This window comes from Phoca vitulina, unplaced genomic scaffold, assembly GCF_004348235.1.
Source record: "Phoca vitulina isolate PV1807 unplaced genomic scaffold, GSC_HSeal_1.0 scaffold3, whole genome shotgun sequence".
Classification (NCBI taxonomy): domain Eukaryota; kingdom Metazoa; phylum Chordata; class Mammalia; order Carnivora; family Phocidae; genus Phoca; species Phoca vitulina.
The window spans coordinates 57241296-57265762 of record NW_022589706.1 but is presented as its reverse complement, the minus strand read 5'-3'; the positions used below and the strand labels follow the sequence as shown (position 1 = coordinate 57265762).

The window sequence follows — 24467 nt, the reverse complement described above, 5'->3', positions numbered from 1 at the left end:
CCTGATGTGGGACTTGATCCCGGGACTCCAGGATCATGACCTGAGCCGAAGGCAGTCGCTTAACCAACTGAGCCACCCAGGCGCCCCGAGAATGTGTTCTTTTTATTACTACTTTTTTTCCCTGTAGCTCAATTTGAATAGTACCTATTGCAGTATCTTCAAGTTCACTATTCTTTTCTTCTGCAGTGCCTAATCAGCTGATAATCCATAGGTGAATTTCCCATTCAGATACTGAATTTTGTAGCTCTAAAGTTCCCTTTGCTTCTTTTAAATATCTTCCACTTCTCTCCTCATTATGTTCATGTTTTCCATTACATACTTGAACGTATGTATAATAGTTAAAGTTCAGTGTTATCTGCTACTACATTAATCTCTGTCATTTCAAGTCAGTTTCTATTGATTTTCTTCTTTGCATTTTCCTGCTTAATTGCATGTCATAATTTTTATTGGGTACCAGACACCATAAATCCTATGTTCTTTTTTTTTTTTAAGATTTTATTTATTTGACAGAGAGAGACACACCGAGAGAGGGAACACAAGCAGAGGGAGTGGGAGAGGGAGAAGCAGGCTTCCTGCTAAGCAGGGAGCCTGATGTGGGGCTCGATCACAGGCTCGAGTCTGTGATCATGACCTGAGCTGAAGGCAGACGCTTAACGACTGAGCCACCCAGGAGCCCCAGTCCTATGTTCTTAAGATCTTAGATTTTGTTTTATTCATTTGAAGTGTTGAATTTGGCAGACAGTTACTTGCTAATCAGCTTGATCCTTTTTAAATTGTTTTTAAACTTTGCTAGTATTGGTCTAGAGTAGCCTTAACTTACAGTCCTTTTAGCCCATTCTAAGGCATGACTCTGGGGTATCTACTGAACGCCCAAGATTTTCAATGAGGTCTTGCCACTCTGGTGGCAAAAACTCATATGTATCTCCCCCATGTGTAAGCTCTGGGAATTGTCCAATTTATAGTTCCCCAGTAACAGCTTTTTGCCTGACCTATGGCATTTCATTCTATGCATGTGCTCTTTAGCAAACAGCAAAAGCTCTTTTGACATCCCTGCAGATTCCTAGAGCTTCTCTACCGAGCACCTATATCTCTGGTGCTGTGCCCCACAAACTGAAGCTGCCACAGACCTCCCATAATCTGATCTCAGTGTCTTTTATACAGAAACTGCCGTGTTCCTTGGTTTCCCCCCTCCTGTACCTGGTCTGGAAAGTGACTCCAGGCAAAACTTAATTTGACTTATGAAGCTGTAGCAACCCTCTCAGAATTTTTGCTAGTCCAAATGGAAAAAAATTTTTTTTGATTAATGTTGAAAGGAAAAAGAAAATTTAAAAATGAAACAATACTAAACTAAAAGTAAGCCTGCTCCTCAGTCACTGGGGTTAAGTAATAGATTTAAATTGCAGCTTTCTAAGAATGAGTCTTTTTTTTTAGCCTAATATAGGGCTGACAAACACGGCAACACTTTAGAAAATTTTAAGACTCAGCAAATTACCTTGTACCTTGAGGTATAGGATGAAAAAAGTGTCTTAATGTTCTACCACACTTCTAATCAACAGTATGACTATGTAGAGCACTGGATTGAGAAAAAAAAAAAAATCTGAAACCATGTAGAAGTCAGTGGTTGTGAATTCTGTGATTCGCACCATCTGTTGCAATTTGCCTGGTCAGAGATGGGGGATGATAGAATGTAAGCCATGAATTTGCAGTCCTAATTCTAGGTTGAGTAGTAGTATTTGAAACTGCATAATGTACCAGAAACAATACTTTTAAAACTTTAGAGGCCTAATTTTATTGAATATTGGGATTCAGATTTAAAGAGGGGGTAATGTTCAAACCCAGGTTCTAGAGTCTGACAGAGAACCCTTCATTACATACGATAATCCGAACAAAATTAATCCCTTCCCAGGAAGCCAGTAACTTGTTGGAATCAGAAAATGATTGATTTCTATCACCTTTTAAGAAAAAATTATTTTATAAATCCCAGAAAACTCTAGCTCACCATATTACAACTTTAATCTGTGGAGAGTGATATCCTAAATTCTGTTTCCTCTACTAATGCAATTGAAAAATTCTTCAAATATTACTAGATAATGTCCATTCAGCAAAATGGTTAAAATGAAAAAGATAAACCAATTATTGGCAAGGATATGGAGCAGGTGTAACTCTTACATGTTGTTGGGAGTGTATATTGTCACAACTATTTTGAAAAACTGTTGAGCATTATCAATTATAAATGAGCATATACCTACCTAACTTATGATCCAGGAAATGCACTTCTTAGGTATATATCCAACAGAAATGCATATATATGTTCACCAAAAGAAATGGACAAGATATTAATAAGCAGCATTATTTGTAACTCTAAAACTTCACTAGAATGTACAAGAATGTTCATATCAGCATTATTTGTAATACCCCAAACTGTATAAACAATCCATACATTCATCACCAGTAGAATGGAAAAACTGTGATACATTCACACAATGGAATATTCTACAGCAATTAGCATGTGAGCAAAATCAAAACTACACACAACAATATGATGAATTTCATAAACATACTGTTGAATGAACCCAGACCTCCCCCAAAAAATACTCATGATAATTATTCCATTTACATAAAGTTTAAAAATTGATAAAACAAGTATGTGGTCTTAGAAGTCATGATACTGGTCACCTTGAATAGTAGTTTCCAAGGAAGGAATGAAGGGGCTTCTGGGGTGTTGGTATTATCTATTTCTTGATCTATGTGCTAGGTACATACTCACTTTGGGAAAATTTATCAAGGTGTTCAGATTTCTGAATTTAGGTTTTAAGTCAATAAAACTTGCCTTAAAATTACTGGGCAATAGGGCGCCTGGGTGGCTCAGATGGTTAAGCGTCTGCCTTCGGCTCAGGTCATGATCTCAGGGTCCTGGGATCGAGTCCCGCATCGGGTTCCCTGCTCAGTGCAGAGCCTGCTTCTCCCTCTCCCTCTGCCACTCCCTCTGCTTGTGCTCTTCTGTCTATCTCTCTGTCAAATAAATAAATAAAATCTTTAAAAAAAAAAAAAATTACTGGGCAATAACAACAATGTACAGGTATATAGCAGAGTTGGAGCTTGAATCCTTATAGTTTGACTCCAGGGTCTGTGCTCTTAATCACTATATTATTTTAGCACTCTACCTTACAGAAGTATCTGCTCATACTTACAAAGACACACATAACAATTATGTTCATCAAAATAATATATTGGAAAAAAAACCCTAACTATCTATCAATAGGAACTAGTAACATACACCTGGTAATATATATATATATCAGGGTACATTTATATGATGGAGCAACATAAAAACTTTTTAAAAATATAGTAGTCGTGGAATAATGCTCCAGATATTGTTGAGTAAAAGGTTAATTGTAAAACATTAAATATAGTATAATACGATCAATTTTTATCCATATGCCAACAGGCAATTGACTGTCTAGATGTGGGAATAGAATTTGTGTTAAGTATAGAAGATTCACATGGAGCCACCAGAGAGGTTGGGTGGGGGATTCACAGAAGTTTTGGTCCGACTCAATCTTGTTACATGGGAATCTGCTCATGTGTTTATGTTTAACAAAATGAAATTGACATTTCTCCCCTCCAAAAATAAATGGGCAACATTTTTTTTCTGCATTCAAAGAATATTTGCTTTGTGTGTAAAAATACTTTGAGTAACAAATATTGAGCTCGTAGAAATAATAGTTATTGATTTCACAGAAATCATAGGAATGAATGGGCCTTAGAGATTTGTTAACCCTCCAATCAGTGCTCCTAATTCTTCCTAAATATCCATCCAAGCTGTAGTGACCTAATGTAGTGGGCATCTATTGGTCTTCCTGCCCAGCATGCAGTAGTTGCTTCTTTTGGTAAAAGCACTGCAATGTTCTCCTGGGGAATTTCTTTTACCCTACTGCATGCACTTTAGGTGAGATGATCAATTCTGTCTTCTCCTGACTAAGGAGTGGGTGTGTAAACTAAACTAGGCCAAGCAGACTCTCTGCCTTGAGAACTTAAATCTTGAGTGGAATGACAAGGTCAGAAAACAGAGCTAATTTTGTAGCTCTCTGAGGAAACTGTCCATTGTTTCCTGCTACTTAGATTCCATGAGCTGCTTCCTATCCTTTCCCAATACCAGCTGTTTGACTTTTCCTTAGATTCTGTGAATCATCCCAAATCCTTATGATAATTCCTTCTCCGGTTAAGTCAGTCAGTCAATTTCCATTGACAGTAATTGAAGAATGCTAACTGATACAGCTGGATGTCAATACGCTCAATAAGAAGATCACCACTACTTTTCAAGAGTCCACAGCATTGAAATTTTGCTTAACTTTGTGCCAGAATTTGCTTCTTTATAAAATCTACACTAGTTCTAGCTCTACTTGTGGAGCTTCATAGTATCCAAGCTCCATCTTGCAATGGTATGTATTTAAAAACTACTATCATTTATACCTACTTTCTCAGCAGAAAAACTCATTTTCTCACTTAAAATATGACTACTACACACTCACTAGAAATGGCTATAATAAAAAAGACAGACAATTCCAAATGTTGACAAGGATGTGGAGAAACTAGAACCTTCATACCCTGCTGGAGGGAACGTAAAATAAGATAGCCACTTTGGAAAGCAGTTTATATGTTTATATAATTTACTTAATGTTTTTAAATGGACTTTACAAATAATCACCTATTGTAATGTCATCCCATGTCATGATACTCATGAAATCATGGTCTTTATATGTTAGCTATATTTTTCTATGATACATTAAAGATATACTTAACTGTTAATTTAAAATGTGGTTCACTTACCATTAAAATTTATTTCTTGTGCCACTAAACGGTATATACTTGTTGCCCTTTGGGAAACACTGTTTTTTTCTATTTAAAAAAATGTATAAATTAGTTTTCATTAAAGCAATTACCAACTTAGGAAACAATAATATAAAATTTATGTAACATTTGATGAGATACAGAAAGTGTTAGACCTTTCATTCAGCAAATACTTAGTGATTGTTTTTGGTTGCCTTTTTTCAAAAGGAAGTGACTGAAGAGCTGGTGACGTGGGAAACCACCAGAACCAAGAAGTCTCTCTTCTACTCTGAACCCAACATGGCTACAGCTACGCTATTTGAGGGAAAAAGGAGACTTCCACATAGAGAAAAGGAAACAAAGGCAGTACAGCAAAATGTTAAGTGGTTATTTAAGTAATTATGGGCCATTGTTTTCTTTAAATTTTTCACTGTGTTCTTTCTCCACTTTACCAAATTTATTTAATATGCTTCTATTTTTTTAATAAAACGATATAGTAAAACTTCTTATTCCTTTGGATACACTCAGATGAAAATATTTTTTCAACCTATTCCTTAAAATAGTTACATTTCTAATTTTACACTTTGATTAAAAAATAAAAATTTAAGTGAAGATACCAACTTCTTCCACATTTTTTCAAGTATTGATATTTATATACAACCTTTTATAGCTAATTATGTTACTATGTACTAAGTTCTCAGAGCAACAGAAATAGATATTTGCCCATTATTACATGAAAAACATATAGATATCTGCCCAGCATTACGTGAAAAATATAATAAAAACTAAATGCCCTCAATGGCCAGAGTAGAACACAAAAACAATGGGTTCTGAGACCTAAAATCTTGTAATTATAGCTTGATTATTCTTAAAATGCTATACGTTAAGAGATATGACATATGGGATTTTTCAGAGAGCCATGTAGCCTAATGGATAGAACATCTGACTTTGGATATATGGGATTTGCTTTTAATTACCCTAGCAGGCATAAGGACAAACTGGTGGCTGGTGAAAGGGATAGATGTAACTAGCACAACTGCATAATGTTGGTAATTGCTGAAGCTGGGTGACAAGTAAAGAGGTGTTCATTATTTTTTTAAATTTACTGTATTTTTGAAAAAGTCTATGATAAAAGTTAAAACAGGAATAAAAGAATTCTAAATGCACTATTTACAATGACAACTAAAGCAAAGTCCATGGTATATCCAAAACAGAATAAAATGAACAAATAGAAAAGACCCATTATAAACAAAGCTCCAAGTGGTCTATATAATAATTTTGCTTTTTTTATCTTTCTAGTCAAATGAAAAAACAAGTGTTTACCAATAAGCACAAGGCTCTTTAGTTGTATGACAGGTTATGATCGCCACCTACTGGACACTGTGATTAACTGCTAGCTACAAAAAAACTCACTTTTGAGTAAGGGCACCCATCTCCCGCCAAGCATCTGGTCCTTCACAAGATAATCCTAATACCATTAAATTTGGGGCATCTGGGTGGCTCAGTCGGTTAAGCGGCTGCCTTCAACTCAGGTCACAATCCCAGGGTCCTGGGATCAAGCCCCACATTGGGCTCCTTGCTCAGCAGAGAGCCTGCTTCTCCCTCTCCCTCTGACTGCCGCTCCCCCTGCTTGTGCTCTCTATCTCTCTCTGTGTCAAATAAATAAGTAAAATCTTAAAAAAAAAAAAACATTAAATTTATGTTCACATGTGTTATATTAGTAATATTAATAATATCACATTACTTCTAACAAAATGAAATGCCACCTGCAAAAAGTGTATCATAAAATTTTGTCAGAAAGTATAGTGATCATTTTGTGATGTCCTTATCTTACAGAAGATTCCAGATTTTGAACTGTTTTCTCACAGAGAACCCAGAATTTAAATTATTTACACACAGAGATAGACCAGAAACCTATAAATTAGCCTGGCTCTTAAATTTGGTGCATTATCTTTTTATTATGTTTTAAAAATCACTTGTAACTTTTAATTGAAAATTTTACTTTTCTTTATAACCTAGCTAATTGCATATACCAGTGATTCTCAATCCTGTTGCATTAGAATTACCTGTGGAATTTTTTTTTTAAGTAAGCTCCATGCCCAACATGGGGCTTGAACTCACGACCTTGAAATTAAGAGTTGCATGCTCTACTGACTGAGCGGGCCAGGTGCCCCTGGAATTTTTAAATAAGTTGTTGCTGGTACTACAGCCAGAGTTGCTTTTTTTTTTTTTTTAATCTAGCCAGGATTAAAAGAGCCATTAGTAAATAACAAAGGTTCTCAAAATGTTGTCCATGGAACAGCAATATCATCACCTGGGAATTTGTTAGAAATGTGAATTTTCAAGGACCACCCAAGACTGCTAAGCAGAGCCCAGAAATTTGTGATTGTGAGCCTACCAGGGGATTTGGATGCAGGCTAAAGTTTGAGTATCACTGGCACTTAAAATTTTTAAGTTTTTAATCTCTTTAAATATAAGATTTAACTTTCTGTTCTCTAAGAAGAAAATATAATAATAATACAAAAGAGAGATATTTACATTAAGGGTAATCTAGTACAGTTCTATTTTCCAGAAATAAACCATTATAAACACTCAACATTAGTTCTAGTTAGCCAATAGGAAAAATGCTTAATGGAAGGGTAGGGAATAATTTATCCACAGGCCAGTTAATAAAACCCTGGAATATTCTTGCCCAGAGCAAGTTTTCCAGCCATATTTCCTTGTTCTGGTTTGTTCTGATCACAAAGGCACCTTTCTAAGACATAATTAAGACTTCTAGCCATATCATACCTTTTAACCCAGGAATGTCACTGCTAGGAATAGAGAGGAAAATAAATTATACTCAACGATTTTCTCCAAAGCACTGTAAATAATAGAGGAGGGGAATCTGAAAGCAAGTTAAATGCCCAACAATTAAGAAATGATTCCATAAATTACAGCATCAACAGGATGGAATATTGCTCAACCATTAAAATGATGCTTTCCATATGAGATTTTAAATAATATGGAAAAATGCTTACTTTATAGCATCATGTGTGTGTATGTTCTCTCTGTCTCTGTCGATTGAAAAAGACAATGAAGAACACCAAAATATTAATGCTGGTTATCTCTGAGTAGTAGGATTATGAATAGATTTATTTTGTGCATTTATAGTGTTTCTAAAACTTTCCATCATAAGAGTACACTTAATCTACTAATCAGAAGATCTACAAATATAGTAACAGAACTTCTACTCTAAATTAGGATCTTCAAATAATGATTAATCAGTAAGCTTTCAAAAGACAGTAACTGGGAAAAACAAGTATCTTTTTCTCTCCCCATCCTACACTACTCTTTTCTCGTATCACTCCTAACCCTTTTATTTCTACTTTCTTCACATCAGCTCTGCCATAACCCTATAACTAGAGATATGGAGACACTGAATATCCAATGTTTTTACAATTTTAAACTGTTCAGCTAAACAGTTTATCTTAGAATATATAAAAAGGAGATCAAATACCCCAATGGTTAGGAGAACAGACTTTAAAATCAGATCTAGGTTGGAGTCTTACTTTAGGGGAGCTCAATTTCCTTAACCTGTAAGTGGGAGTACCAACCCTCCCTCACTGAACTGCTATGAGGATGAAATGAGGATGCATGTAAAGCATAAGATAGTAGTAGGCACTCAAGAGAAGGTAACTGCTATTACCATTTTGTAGTTAATGTTCAAGTTGTTTTTGGTGGGACGCCTGGGTGGCTCAGTCGGTTAAGCACCTCCCTTCGGCTCAGGTCATGATCTCAGGGTCCTGGGATTGAGTCCCGCGTCGGGCTCCCTGCTCAGCGGGGAGTCTGCTTCTCCCCCTGCCTGCATGTGCTATCACTCTCTCTCTCAAATAAATAAATAAAATCTTTGTTTTTGATAAACAGCCCTCAAATTTTAATTTTCCTATGGGAAAAAGCTTAATGAGGTACAGTGGTTGCTCAGTCATTTGGACTTCTCCAACCACTTCTATTTCAAAAACAGTTTGGGAACTGCCAAAATACTCTGTACAAAGTGGGTGTTACTAAAACCCACCAACAAATTTATCAACGCTATTATTTCATGAAAGAAGAAGCTTTTGAACATCCACTAAAAAAAAAAAAAAAAAGTAGTCTCTGAGTAAAGGAAATCATTCCAAAGAAAGGACAGTGGGTAACTGCATGCCAAAATCATCCTTACGCTTTCCATTTTGTCACCTACCAGTAAATACTTACACACCAACAACAGTTTGCAAACTGACACTGGATGAAAGACTCTCAACTTCCTAGCCTGATTCTTCTCCATTAAATGAAGTTTTTCTATCTACATCATCGGATGTTCATTCAACAAACACTAACCAAACCTATTACTTGCCATTAAGCAAAGGAATTCAAGTTCAAATGAGGTTAAGTATATGAAAACATGATACACTATATGTATATTGCAAAGCACCATTAAATTATATAATATTGTTATTACCAAAAAACATAAATATTGTAAATTAATTCCTAAAAGGAAAAAAGATTTCCCACCCACATGTTTTAATGTCTTAGTCATTTTCTATATTCATGCTATCACAAAGGACATTTTAGAATTTTTAGAATGAACACTTGCCACACTTTTTCTTTAGAAAATAGTCATATTTGTGATATAGCTCATGACTCTGCCATTCTCTGTCTTATGAAAATTGAGAATATTACTTTTCCCTCAGATGGTATTGCTCTCAAGGGAAAGTTACTAAGCTAGAAATTGCTGCTATAATTACCAGCATGCAGAATCTGAATTTTAAGGAAGACAATTTAATAGGATTTAAAATACAAGTTCAGACAGAGAAAATTTTATTTTCTTATTTTTGAAAGTGTTGTCGTGGGGCGCCTGGGTGGCTCAGTTAGTTAAGTGTTTGCCTTTGGCTCAGGTCATGATCCTGGAGTCCCAGGATGGAGTCCCGCATCAAGCTCCTTGCTCAAAAGGGAACCTGCTTCTCCCTCTGACCCTCACCCTGCTCGTGCTCTCTCTCTCTCAAATAAATAAATAAGATCTTAAAAAAAAAAAAAAAGTGTTGTTGTAAGATTTTCCAAGTGTTAAAATTCACTGTCAAGTATGAGGATTGAGAAATAACAAGACACCAAATGTAGAAATTATATACAGTTTTATAATTTTCTTTGTTGCTTCTTAATCCACTGAAAATAATTTCAAAATATAACATTGTTAGGCATCTTCTTTGTTACTTTCTTCGGTTTCTACTTCTTTAGGCAACAATGGCTTGATCTTTAGTAACAAACCTTCACTTGTTGAAGTACGAAGGAAAGCTCGTACCACGAAAGGTCCTGGAAACAAACACAAGAATCAACTTTTATTTTATTCCATAAACATATGAGCAAATAGAAACATACGACAAACCTTATAAAACTCATGTTATATTTTCCCCTTGAAAAGTACTGATATTACTGAACTAATACTTTGAATCATAAGGAATATCCTCTCATGTCTAGAGTAGAAGACAAACTAACTGTACTCTAGCATACTAGAGATTTATCCTTGAAACTACATATTCTGTAATAATTCATTTCTCTCTTCCAGAAGATGACCACCTAGAATTTATTTTACTGCAAAGCTGAAAGTGAAGGGAGCAGGTGATGATATTTACATTTGATGGCAATATTCTAAATATTTATTTGAAACAGCACTGATGCTATTTCTGTGTTACCAAACATTCAGTAAAATTCCCTAAAAATTAAAAAGCTTTAATGTTCTTTTTCATAAGAACAATTGAGGGACTTCATTTAAAATGGCAAAAAAAAAGATGGATAGTTCAAGACGGCAGCATAAGAAGATCCTTAACTCACCTCCCACAGACACAGCAAATCTACAACTACATATGGAATAAAATCCTCGAAAAAGTCCTGAAGACCAGATGAGCAGCACATCCATAACAAAGGATAAAAGGGCTGCACTGAGACAGGCAGGAAAGTCAGAGACAACACTCTCTGAAAAAACCCCATCCCAGGCAAGGTGACTGACAATCAGGAAGGATTTCAAAAATACAGAACTTTTCCCTGAGGACCAAGGGTTTTGTCTCCCACACCAGCACCCCAACCACTGTGTCCTGGACCAGAGAGATGAGCTCCCAAAATATATGGCTTTGAAAACCAACAGAGTGCATCCAGGAGAACCACAGAACTGGAAAGAACAGAGAATTTCTTAAAGGGCTCACACACAAACTCACTCACTCCACAACCTGGTGCAAAAGAAGCAGTTTGAAAAGCCTCTAGACCGTATGTGAAGGAAACCCCCTTATTAATCTTAAAGCAACTGCTGGAAAGTAGGAACCTGCTGAGACTCTCTCTGGGGATGAAAGTGCAGGTGGATGCCATTTTTGCAATCTCATTCAACCCTGCTAATGCCAGTGCTTGCAACAGCCATGCTGGCAATCCCACTCTAACCTGCTAATGCCACTGGGCATGCTCTGCACCCCCGTGCCACAGCCAAAGCACAGCTGGTGGGCAAGAGCCCCATGCACGACTACCTTGCTGTGCTGCAGCCAAACCACAACCAGCCAGGTGAGCAGCCCCACCCAAAAACTCAACCTTTTGCACAGCCAGCCAGGTGAGACCCCACCCCTGCTACCTCATTCCTACTGTGCCACAGACACACAAGCACCCCACACCCATCCCACCAAACCCCCCACACAGCTGGCAGGTGTGTGAAGCCCACACAGGGGATGCCCCTTGAGCGTGTGGCTCCCTCCTACTTCTAAACCCCACAGAAAATCTTGTACACAGGGCCACTCCCTCAAGACTGGGAGAGGGAGCTATTTCAATACATAGAAACACACAGAATCAGGCCAAATTAGGAGATAGAGGAATATGTTCCAAATGAAAGAACAAAGCAAAACCTGAGAAAAAGACCTTAATGAAATGGAGATACATAATCTACCTGATAAAGAGATCAAAGTACTAATTGTCATAAAGATGCTTACTCGGGAGAAGAATGAACGAACACAAGGAGAACTTCAACAAAGAGAGAGAAAAATATGTGAAAGTACCAAACAAAAAAAAAAAGAAAGTACCAAACAAAAATCATTGAAGAATAGAGCTGAAGAATAAAATTACTGAACTGACAACTACACGGGAGGGGGTCAACAGCAGACTGGATGAAGAACAGATCAATAACCTGGAAGACACAGCAATGGACTCACCCAGACAGGGAAACAAAAAGAAAAATGAATTTTAAATAGTGAAAATAGCTTAAGGAACACATAGAACAACATCAAGCAGAATAACATTCTCATTATAGAGGTCCTGGAAGGAAAAGAAAGGGGCAGAAAACTTATACAAAGAAATAACTGAAAACCCTAACTTGAGGAAGGAAATCGACATCCAGATCCAAGAAGGTCAGAAAGTTCCAAATAAGATAAAACCAAAGAGATTTACACCAAGACATGTTATAGTTAAAATGTCAAAAGTTAAAGAGAAAATCTTAGGGTGCTTGGGTGGCTCAGTCGTTAAGCGTCTGCCTTCGGCTCAGGTCATGATCCCAGGGTCCTGGGATCAAGCCCTGCATCGGGGTCCCTGCTCAGCAGGAAGCCTGCTTCTCCCTCTCACACTCCCCCTGTTTGTGTTCCCTCTCTCACTGTGTCTCTCTCTGTAAAATAAATAAATAAAATCTTTAAAAAAAAAAAAGAGAGAGAGAATCCTAAAAGCAGTAGGAAAAAAACAACTTGACACATACAAAGGAAACCCCATAAAGCTAATAGCAAATTTTTCAGAAGGAACCTTGAAGGCCAAAAGTGACTGACGGGACATATTCAAGGTGTTTAAAGGACAGAAACTTACAACCAAGAATACTCTACGAAGAAGGTTATCATTCAAAATAGAAGGAGAGAGAGAGTTTTTCAGATAAGTAAAAGCTAAAGGAGTTCATGATCACTAAACCAACCTTACAAGAAATGTCAAAGGAACTTCTTTAAGCTGAAAGGAAATAGTACTAATAATAGTAAGAAAACATACTAAAGTAAAAATCTCACTGGAAAATATGTTGTAAAGGTAGTACATTTACTCACTTATAAAGCTAGCATAAAAGTCAAAGACAAAAGTGGCAAAACTAACTAAAACTATAATAATTAGTTAAGGGATACATAAAATGAAAAAAGTGTAAAATGTGACATAAAAACCATAAAATACAGAGGGTGCAATTAAAATGTAGGTTCTGGAATAAATTTCAATTAAGTTTTAAGCTACCAATTGAAAACAGACTGCTATATACATAGAATGGTATATGTGAACCTCATGGTAACCACAAAGAGAAAAACTTACCACAAATATAAAAAGAAAATGAGAAAGGAACCTAAACATAACACTAAAGGAAATTATCAAACCAGAAGAAAAGAGAGAAAGAGAAGAAACAAAGAGGAACAACAAAAACACTCAGAAAACAACAAAATGGCAATAACTACACACCTATCAATAATTACTTTAAATGTAAATGGACTAAATCCTCAATCAAAAGACAGTGGCTGAATGGATTTAAAAACAAAAACAAGGGATGCCTGGGTGGCTCAGTTGGTTAAGCATTTGCCTTCGGCTCAGGTCATGATCTCAGGGTTCTGGGATCGAGTTCCACATTACACTCCTTGCTCAGCGGGGAGCCTGCTTCTCTCTCTGCCTGCCACTCCCCCTGCTTGAGCTCTCTCTCTCTGACAAATAAGTAAAATCTTTAAAAACAAACAAACAAACAAACAAAAACAAGACTCATCTATACTCATCTTTATCCTGCCTACAAGAGACTCAGTTCAGAAGTGAGGACTGAGGGGTGCCTGGGTGGCTCAGTCCGTTAAGCGTCTGCCTTTGGCTCAGGTCATGATTCCAGAATCCTGGGATCAAGCCCCGCGTCAGGCTCCCTGTTAGCAGAGAGCCTGCTTCTCTCTCTCCCTCTGTTTGTGTGCTCGCTCTCTCTCTGTCAAGTAAATAAATAAAATCTAAAAAAAAAAAGTAAGGACTGAGAGTAAAGGGATGGAAAAAGATATTCCATGCAAATGGAAATAAACAAACACAAAGTTGGTGTAGCTGAACTTACCCAACAAAATAGATTTTAAAACAGATTGTAATAAAAGACAAAGAAGGGCATTACATAAAGATAAAAGAGTCAACCTGGCAAGAAGATATACCATGTATAAATATTTATGCACCCAACATAGGAGAACCAAAATACATAAAGCAAATATTAACAGACCTAGAGGAAGAGATTGACAGCAATAGTAGGGGATTTTAACGCTCCACTTACATCAATGGTTACATCACCTACACAGATAATCTATAAGGAAACATCACGCTTAAACAACACATTAGACCAGATGGACTTAATAGATTTATACAGAACATTCCATCCAAAACAGAACACACATTCTTGTCAAGTGCACATGGAACATTCTCCAGGACAGATCATGGGTTAGGCCACAAAACAACTCTCAGTAGACGAACCATGAGAGACTATGGACTCTGAGAAACAAACTGAGGGTTCTAGAGAGGAGAGGGGGTGGGGGGATGGGTTAGCCCGGTGATGAGTATGAAGGAGGGCACGTATTGCATGGAGCACTGGGTGTTATACACAAACAATGAATCATGGAACACTACATCAAAAACTAATGATGTAATGTATGGTGACTAACATAATAAAAAATAAAAATAAAAAAACCAACTCTCAGTAAATTTAAGACTGAAATCATATCAAGAATCTTTTCTGACCACAATGGTATGAAACTAGAAATCAATTATAAGAAGAAGACTGGAAAAACCACATAAACATGGAGATTAAATAACATGCTACAACAATGGGTCATCAAAGAAATAAAAGGAAAAATTTAAAAATACCTAGAGACATAAGAAAACAGAAATACAACATACAAAAATCTATGAGATGCATCAGAAGCGGTTTTAAGAGAGAATTTCATAGCAACACATGCCTACTTCAAAAACACAAGAAAAATCTCAAACAATTTAACTTTAAAACCTAAAGGAACTACAAAATGAGGAACAAATGAAACAAAGTTAGCAGAAGGAAAGAAATAATAAAGATCTGAGTGGAAATAAATGGAAAAAAAAGAAAGAAATGAAATAGACCTAAAAGGGCAATAGAAAAGATGAATGAAACTAAGAGCTGGTTCATTGAAAAGATTAACAAAATTGACAAACCATTAATTAGACTCACTAAGAAAAAAAAAGGGTGGCTCAAATAAATAAAATCAGAAATGAAAGAGAATTTTAACTGATACCACAGAAATACAAAGGATCGCAAGAGACTACTATGAACAATTATATGCCAACAAACTGGACAAGCTAGCAAAAATTATCAAATACCTAGAAACAAACAAACTTCCAAGACTGAATCAGGAAGAACAAAAAATCTGAACAGACTGATAATAGCAAAGAGACTGAATGAATCAGTAATCAAAAACTTCCCAACAAACAAAAATCCAAGACCAGATGGCTTGACTGGTGAATTCTAACAGACATTCAAGGAAGATTTAGTACCTAGCCTTCTTAAACTCTCCCAAAAAACTGAAGAGGACAGAATGCTTCCAAACTCATTTTATGAGGCCAGTATCATTACCCTGATACCAAAATTAGACAACACCACCACAAAAAAAAGAAGAAAATTACAGGTCAATAACCCTGATGAACACATATGCAAAAACCCTCAACAAAATATTAGCAAACCAAATTCAAATATACATTAAAAGAATCATACACCATGACTAAGTGGGATTTATTCCAGGGATGAAAGGATGTTGGTTCAACATGTGTACATCAATCAATGTGATACAGATTAACAAAATGAAAAATAAAAATATGATCACCTCAATAGATGCAGAAAAAGCATCTGACAAAAGTCACATCCATTTGCAATAAAAACTTTCAACAAAGCAGTTAAAGAGAGAACATACACACCTTAACATAATAAAGGTCATATACAAACCCACAATTAATATCATACTAAATGATGAAAAGCTGGAAGCTTTTCCTCTAAGATCAGGAACGAGACAAGGATGCCCACTCTCCCCACTATTACTCAACATAGCATTGGAATACCTAGTCACAGAACTTAGGCAAGAAAGAAAAAAAAAAAGGGCACCCAAATAGGAAAGGAAGATGTAAAATTGTCCGTGTCTGCAGAAGACATGATATTATATATAAAAAAGATGAAGACTACACCAAAAACCTATTAGAACCAATAAAAAAATTCAGTAAAGTGGCAGGGTACAGAATCAATATACAAAAATCAATTGTTTCTATACACTAACAACAAATTACCAGAAAGAGAAATTAAGAAAACAATCCCATTTGCAATTGCACTGAAGAGAATAAAATACCTAGGAATAAATCTAATAAAGAAGGTGAAAGATTAGTATACTGGACCCTGTAAGACAGTGATGAAAGAAACTGAAGATAATACAAAGAAATAGATATTCCATGCTCATGGATTAGAAGAATTAATATTGTTAGGATGTATATATTACCCAAAGCAATCTATAAATTCAAAGCAATCCCTATCAAAATTCCAATAGTATTCCTCATAGAAATAGAACAAATAATTCCAAAATTTGTATGGAACCACAAAAGACCCTGAATAGCCAAAGCAATCTTGAGAAAGAACAAAGAAAGAGATATCAAGCCTCCTGATTTTAAACTATACTACAAAGCTACAGTAATTAAAACAGTATGGTATTGACATAAAAAGACATATGGATTGATGGAACAGAATAGAGAGCCCAGAAATAAAACCATACATATATAGTCAATTAATCCACAACAAAGGAGGCAAGGATATACAATGGAGGAAGGACAGTCTCTTTAATAAATGGTGTTGGGAAAACTGAACAGCTACATGCAAAAGAGGGAAACCGAACCAATACCCCACACCACATACAAAAATTAACTCAAATAGATTAAAGACTTGAAAGTAAGACCTGAAACCATAAAACTCCTAGAAGAAAACACATTTGGTAAGCTCCTCAACATTGGTCTTAGCGGGGTTTTTTTTTGATGACTACAAAGGGCAAAAATAACAAAATAAACAAATGGGCCTACATCAAACTAAAAAGCTCTGAACAGCAAAGGAAACCATCAACAAAATCAAAAGGCAACCTGGTGAATAGAAGAAGGTATTTGCAAATCATATATCTAATAAGGAATTAATATCTAAAATTTGTAAAGAACTCACACAACTCAATAACCAAAAAAAATCCAATTTAAAATTGGGCACAGAATCTAAATAGACATTTTCTCAAAGACATACAAGTGGATAACAGGCACATGAAAAGAAGCTCAACATCATTAATCACCAGGGAAATGCAAATCAAAACCACAATGAGTTATCACCTCACACCTGTCAGAGTGGCTATTATCAAAAATAATGGTTGGCAAGGATGTGGAGAAAAACAGAACCCTCATGCACTGTTAGTGGGAATGTAAATTAGGGCAGACACTGGAAAAGAGAATGAGGATTCCTCAAAAAATCACCAAGAGAATGACAATATGATCCAGCAATTCCACTTTTGGGTATATATTGGAAGAAAATGAACACACTAGTTTAAAAAGATACATGCACCCCTGTGTTCCTTGCAGCATATTTACAATAGCCAAGATATGGAAACAACCTAAGTGTCCATCCATACATGAATGAATAAAGAAGATGTGGTGTACACACACACACACATGCGTGCGCGCGCACACGCACGCGCACACACAATGAAATACTACTCAGGCATCTTAAAAAATGAAATCTTACTATTTGTGACCGTAATGGACCTTGAAGATACTATGCTAAGTGAAATGAGTCAGAGAGAGAAAGACAAGTATCAGCGATTTCATTTTAAGTGAAATCTAAAATACAAAACAAACTAACAAAACCAAACCAAACTCAGTCTCATAGATACAGAGAACAGGGTGGTGGGTGCTGGGGGGAAGGGATTTGGGGGAGGGAACAAAATGGCTGAAGGGAATCAGGAGGTACAAACATTCAGTTATGAAATAAATAAGCCAAGGGGATATAATGTACAGCACAGGGAATAAAGTCAGTGTTATTGTATTAACTTTGTATGGTGACAGACGGTAACTAGACTTATGGTGGTGATCAATTGGCAATGTATACAAATGTTGAATTATTACATTGTACACTTGAAACTAAAAGAATATTGTATGTTAACTACACTGCAATTTAAAAAATGGCAAAAAGAGGACACACTGCTTTTAGAGATTTGCTGTCCATCATTTCATTCCTGCCATAGTCTCAGAAGATCCTATACTGAAATCAGTGCTCCATGGAATATAAGAATGCATACACATACAATTACTAAGTACCACGACCATATCTATGGCAGCAGAATTAACAAGTGAGGTATTTATTCACCAGTGTGCTAACTCCCAAAGAAGGTAAAAAAATAGCTTAGGATTATGTTTTAATTACACACTTGGTTATAAAACTAAACCTGACAGAGTCCTATCATGTTAAGTCTATAAATGAAGAGTCTACTGAGTATAATGAACCCTTTTTGGGCTGCAACCGGCCAGGAGTGAAATTCGTCTGAGGAGAGAACATGCTTGGCACATAATGTGACAGTAAGGGTCTGGCTCTGTGTTCCCAGCCTATGAAACAGCTCCCACATCTCAATCAAGTTTCACTGCTCTCCATGAACCACCCTGTTTATAAGAAGTGACTCTCATGACATGATTAAAAACTTTGTTCTTTTTTAAAAATAAGTAAGATTAAAAAAGACAATTGCTAGTTCCAGTGATAAAGTAAATCATCTAGCCAAAAAATATTTCATAAATGATTTTAGTTTTTTTTTTTTAAGATTTTTTATTTATTTATTTGACAGAGAGAGACACAGCGAGAGAGGGAACACAAGCAGGGGGAGTGGGAGAGGGAGAAGCAGGCCCCCCGCCGAGCAGGGAGCCCGATGCAAGGCTCGATCCCAGAACCCTGGGATCACGACCTGAGCCGAAGGCAGACGCTCAACGACTGAGCCACCCAGGCGCCCCTGATTTTAGTTTCTATTTAACACCATTGCAAGTTTAAGGCAATCAGTTACAGCTTTCTTTCAACGTTTATTACATTTAATGGTAGAAATAATGGAATTTACAAAGATTTCAGGATGTATTCCTTATTCATGTTAAAGAGGTCTCCTCTCCAAACAACTACAACTTGTTAATAAGGGGATTAGGAATCCTTTGGATAGTTAAATTTTATTTATTTAATCCCTGAAAATATTGCTGCTATTGGATATTATACTTGCTATTAACTTGATTGTTTTCTTAATATTTTACATTTTTAAAGAATCCCAGAGCTCTAGGGAAGTGTACCCCAGCAAATCACTTACCCAAACTGAGTGGTCTGTGTTTACAAACTTCACTGATGACTGCTTGCAGATTCGCAGCTATCTGGTTACTTAGCATATCCAGCTGAAATGAAAGGATATATAACAATAATGTGAAAATGAGAAGATAATACAACTTCTGGTAACTGTACAAGTATTTATTTTAGTTTTTTTCAAATATTCAACTAATGCAAACTATCTATTAGGAGACATTACTGTGAAAGAAAAAAACTTCTGTAACTCTTCTTTTAGAATGCTACATTCACATGTCTTTACATGTCAAGACTTAATTATCTTACGGAATATGTCTTAGTAAAGTATTTTGAAGTTGCTCTACTTGAGATTCCTTGATTTCCAAGTATTTTCCCCAAAGCACATCCTGAGGCAGAATACACCATCCCCTGATCCCTACACCCAAGGTTTTAGGGATATTTTCTTGAAGTTTTTTGTTGATTTACTTTTATTTTTTATTATTTTTTTTTAAGATTTTATTTATTTGAGAGAGAGCACAAGCAAGGGGAGTTGGGCGACAGGGACAAGCAGACTCCATGCTGAGAGCAGAGCCTGACGTGGTGCCCAGAGATCATGACCTGAGTGGAAGTTAGACACTTAACCGACTGAGCCACTCAGGCACCTGTTATTGATTTACTTTTAAAGGAAACTAAGAAAATGCTTAGAAATTCATGCTTTCAGGAGTACAAAATAAGACTACTTAACCACACACATTCACACAACACATATCTGATACAGAGACATTTTCAGGATGCTATGGTAACACTCTATGCAATAACAAATATCCTGCTATTTAATGAAAATTATAGTAAGTAAATATATAGTGAACAAGCCCTATTCATAAAACCTAGCTCAGAACTTTGGAAAGTGCTTATGTTTATCATTCAAATTCAATGCATGTTACTCTTCTAAAATATACCAGTTAAAATCAGTTATATCACATCCCAATGTTTAAAGGATTTTACACTTTGCCAAACGAATCAATTTTTTAAAAATTCATGTAAAATAGCGCAACTGGCAAAAAAAAAAAAAAAAAAATCACATGGTAATAGTTCAAGTTCAAGCAAGGTTTCTATTTTCCAGGGACTCTGAGACCCCTGTGACAAATGTGCTCTGTAAGCATGAAGAGAATTCCTCATGAAAAAAAAATATTCTCATCATCACCAGACAACATTTGACACTCACTTGGACATGATGCAATATCAAACCCTAAATGAGAAGGTTTGGACATTATTGGAGGAATTTTCACTTAAGCCAATCCATAAGTGGGAGTTCTGAGAGAAAAAAAAAAAAATCAAGCAATGCTTAATTCACCTTCTTAAGTCCAGAGAACTTACAGCTTTAATCAAGTAGTTCACTGGCAGGAAAAGCACCTGCTATGTTAAAAAACAAAACAAAACAAAGTAAAACAGGGCGCCTGGGTGGCTCAGTCGTTAAGCGTCTGCCTTCGGCTCAGGTCATGATCCTGGGGTCCCGGGATCGAGTCCCACATCGGGCTCCCTGCTCGGCGGGAGGCCTGCTTCTCCCTCTCCCACTCCCCCTGCTTGTGTTCCTGCTCTCGCTGTCTCTCTCTGTCAAATAAATAAAATCTTTTAAAAAAAAAAAAAAAAAAAAAAACAAAGTAAAACAAAAACTAATGGTATCAACATGTGTCTCCATTCATTCCTCTCTTAATTCTCCACATTAATCAAATTGTCCTTCTTTCTATTATCAACTGAAGTAACCACCATAGCCCTAGAAGTTCCTTCACCCTTTGTTAAAGACCTATAGCTACCTTAAATTTGGGAAAGTAATAGATACAAGAAAAAGCAAGATGTCCAACATATGCTTTTCCTATTTACAATTAAGTTATGCTCTACACTGTTATACTATAATATACTGAACTAATATATCAAACAATACTTTTGTGGACTTATACTGCTTACAGTTAGCTAAAATAAGATGCTAAACACATGCAACATATACTTCCTCTGTGACTTTCATTATTAGGATGACTTCAAGGATTTCATTAAGTTCTAAAATATATAAAAATGTCTTCGAACACAGTTTACATTTTTGTCCAAATTTTAGCACCTCTAATCTTTAGTACTGTGTCCCCTGTTGAATTTTAAAATATTTATAACCGTAGTACTTCATTTTACCTTTTTTTAGATATTATATAAAATTATGAAAAATCTATATATTTTATGGTTTATCTAAACCATAAAATGTGATTACTTAATTGGCTACTGATGTTAATTATGGTCAAAAAAAGTATGCATGCATGAATTTTATCAAAATTTGCATAGGAAATGTATTTGGGCTGAAAATAACCTAGAGATAACTCAGGAAAGCAACATTTGCTTGCTTCTCTACCTCTATCTCAGTTACTCTGCACTTCATGGTGCTCTCATGCAATAACAATTTGTAATCTTACAAAGGTAAGGATGGACCATTTTGAGATGATTTATTATCTGTTAGATTCTCAGTATCAAAGCATAAGACTTGGTACACCAAAGGAAAAAAAAAAACTGGGATTGGTGGACCCTGAACTACAGTAACCATCATATTTGCACATGTGCATACATGTGCATTTGAGTATCTAATTACAGTACAATTACATCTAATGGAGTATCTAGTTACAATACTATTTATGTTTAGCCAAAGTGACTGCCCACTACAGGACAAGATAGTTATTCCTCATTCTGTAGCAGATATGGTTTCAAGAAAAGACTATCTTACTGAATCCTACCTTCTGCTTAACATCTTTTATTATGTCAGAAATAATTCCCTAAATGAATACCTACCGCTTACAATGATGTGGACGGAACTGGAGGGTATTATGCTAAGTGAAATAAGTCAATCAGAGAAAGACAAGTATCATATGGTTTCACTCAGATGTGGAATATAAGAAATAGTGCAGAGGATCATAGGGGAAGGGAGGGAAAACTGAATGAGAAGAAATCAGAGAGGGAGACAAACCATGAGGGACTCCTGCCTCTGGGAAACAAATTGTGGGTTGTGAGAGGGGGGATGGGAGGGGGGATGAGGCAACTGGGTGATGAGCATTAAGGAGGGCACGTGATGTGATGAGCACTGGGTGTTATACGCAACTGATGAATTATTGAACACTACTTGTGAAACTAATGATGTACTATATGTTGGCTAATTGAATTTAAATTAAAAAAAAAGAAAAAAGAAAGAATGCCCTAAACAGACTAGATGGATGACTTACCAAAGATGTCTGGGTGGAGGCTCAGTGGATACAGATGAACTCTGTCTCTCTTCACTTTAACTCTCAGATTTTCCTCTTTCCATGCAATTCCTAACCTTTGTCTTCAGTTTTTACAATTATGAGAAAACTAAAAGTTAGTGGTTCCTGACCATTTTTTCATCCCCTTGAGATGCTGATGTATGCAAAGAAAATTGTAGTCATGAGTGTCTAACACAAGGATTCTTTTTTTATCCCAAGTTTTTATTTAAATTCCAGTTAGTTAATATACAGTGTAATACTAGTTTCAGGTGTAAAATTTAGTGATTCATCACTTACATGCAATACCCAGTGCTCGTCTCAATAAGTGCCCTCCTTAATCCCCATCACCCATTTAACCCATCCCCCCCCACCCACCTGCTCTCCAGCAATCCTCAATTTGTTCTCTATAGTTAAGAGTCTGTAGGGGCATCTGGGTGGCACAGTTTGTTAAGTATCCAACTCTTGGTTTCAGCTCAGGTGTGATCTTGGGGTTGTGAGACTGAGCCCTGCATTGGGCTCCAAGTTCAGCATGGAGTCTGCTTGAGATTTTTCTCTCTCTCTCTCCCTTTGCCCCTCCTGCTTTGTTCTCTCTCTCTAAATCTTTTTTTTAAAGAGTCTATTTTCTGGTTTGCCTCTTTTTCTACTCCTATGTTCATCTGTTTGTTTCTTAAATTCCACATGAGTGAAATCATGTTATTTGTCTTTCTCTGATTTATCTCACTTAACATAATACTATTCTCTAGCTCCATCTATGTCATTGCAAATGGCAAGATTTCATTCTTTTTTATGGCTGAGTAATATTCCATTATATATATTTACCATACCTTCTTTATCCATTCAACAGTCGATAGACATTTGGCCTCTTTCCATAATTCGGCTGTTGTTGATAATGCTCCTATGAACATTAGGATGCATGTATCCTTTTGAATCTGTATCTCTGTATCCTTTGAGTAAATACCTAGTAGTGCAATGCTGGATGGTAGAGTAGTTCTATTTTCAACTTTCTGAGGAACCACCATACTGTTTTCCAGAGTAGCTGCACCAGTTTGCATTCCCACCAACAGTGTAGGAGGGTTCCCCTTTCTCCACATACTTGCCAACATCTGTTGTTTCTTGTCTTATGAATTTTAGCCATTCTGATAGATGTGAGATGATATTGTGGTTTTGATTGGTATTTCCCTGATGATGAGTGATGCTGAGCATCTTCTCATGTGTCTGTTAGCCATCTCTATGTCGTCTTTGGAGAAATGTCTATTCGTGTCTTCTGCCCATTTTTTAACTGGAGTATTTGTTTTTTGGGTGTTGAGTTTTATAAGTTCTTTATATATTTTGGATATTAACCCATTATCAGATATGTCACTTGCAAATATCTTCTCCCATTCTGAAGGTTGCCTTTTAGTTTTGTCTTTTCCTTCACTGCGCAGAAGCTTTTTATCTTGAAAAAGGCCCAAGAGTTTATTTTTGCTTTTGTTTCCCTTGCCTCAGGAGATGTATTAGATCCCTGGCCATGACCTTTTCTTGTTCTTTCTTTTGAGATGAATTCCTCCGTCTTGGCATCTTGTCTAGGTTTCTGTCTTCTGGGTGTTAGGATAGTCTGTTAATGTTTCCTGAACCTGAGAGTAATGCTGTCCAGGGCCTGGTGCTTCGGGAAGTGTCTCTGGTGTGTGCTGCGTGCACCCTGCTGCTGTGTTTTGGCTGCTCTATCCCTCAGGTCAGGCCTCTGCAGAATTTCTCCTTGCCTGCAGTGGGGAGTGTTTGGACCTTGACCAGAGTGTGGTGAGTTTTAATGAGGTATGCTCTGGTCAACTTGCTAAAAGAGACCTGATGCTATTTCCACTAGAACTGAAGCTTTGCAGAACTCTGGTCAGCAGACATGGTATATGTGGGGGTTTGTGCTGGTCTTCTGGGGGAAGGGCCCGCTGCCCTGGTCATTAGGCACACTTGCCCTAGAACAGTACCAGTGGAGCATGGAGGTGGTGGCCGGGGGTGGGGGGGACATTTGGTGTAAGCAGGTTATGCAG

At 36.5% G+C, this 24467-nt stretch overlaps 1 protein-coding gene across 2 annotated transcripts in view; it reads right to left on the bottom strand.

The window, feature by feature from the left end:
* Positions 1-9847: 9847 nt before the first annotated feature.
* The window catches only part of MRPL1 (mitochondrial ribosomal protein L1), a 93218-nt gene continuing 78598 nt past the window's right edge, over positions 9848-24467 (bottom strand). The window contains exons 8-9 of one of the 2 annotated variants that reach the window (XM_032400598.1): positions 19206-19287; positions 9848-10155 (exon numbers count right to left, since the gene is read on the bottom strand). In XM_032400598.1, the coding sequence (XP_032256489.1) occupies positions 10037-10155; positions 19206-19287 (201 nt within the window). In that variant the 3' untranslated portion in view covers positions 9848-10036. The remainder of the gene's footprint in view (positions 10156-19205; positions 19288-24467) is intronic. The other variant, XM_032400599.1, reaches the window with a different exon arrangement.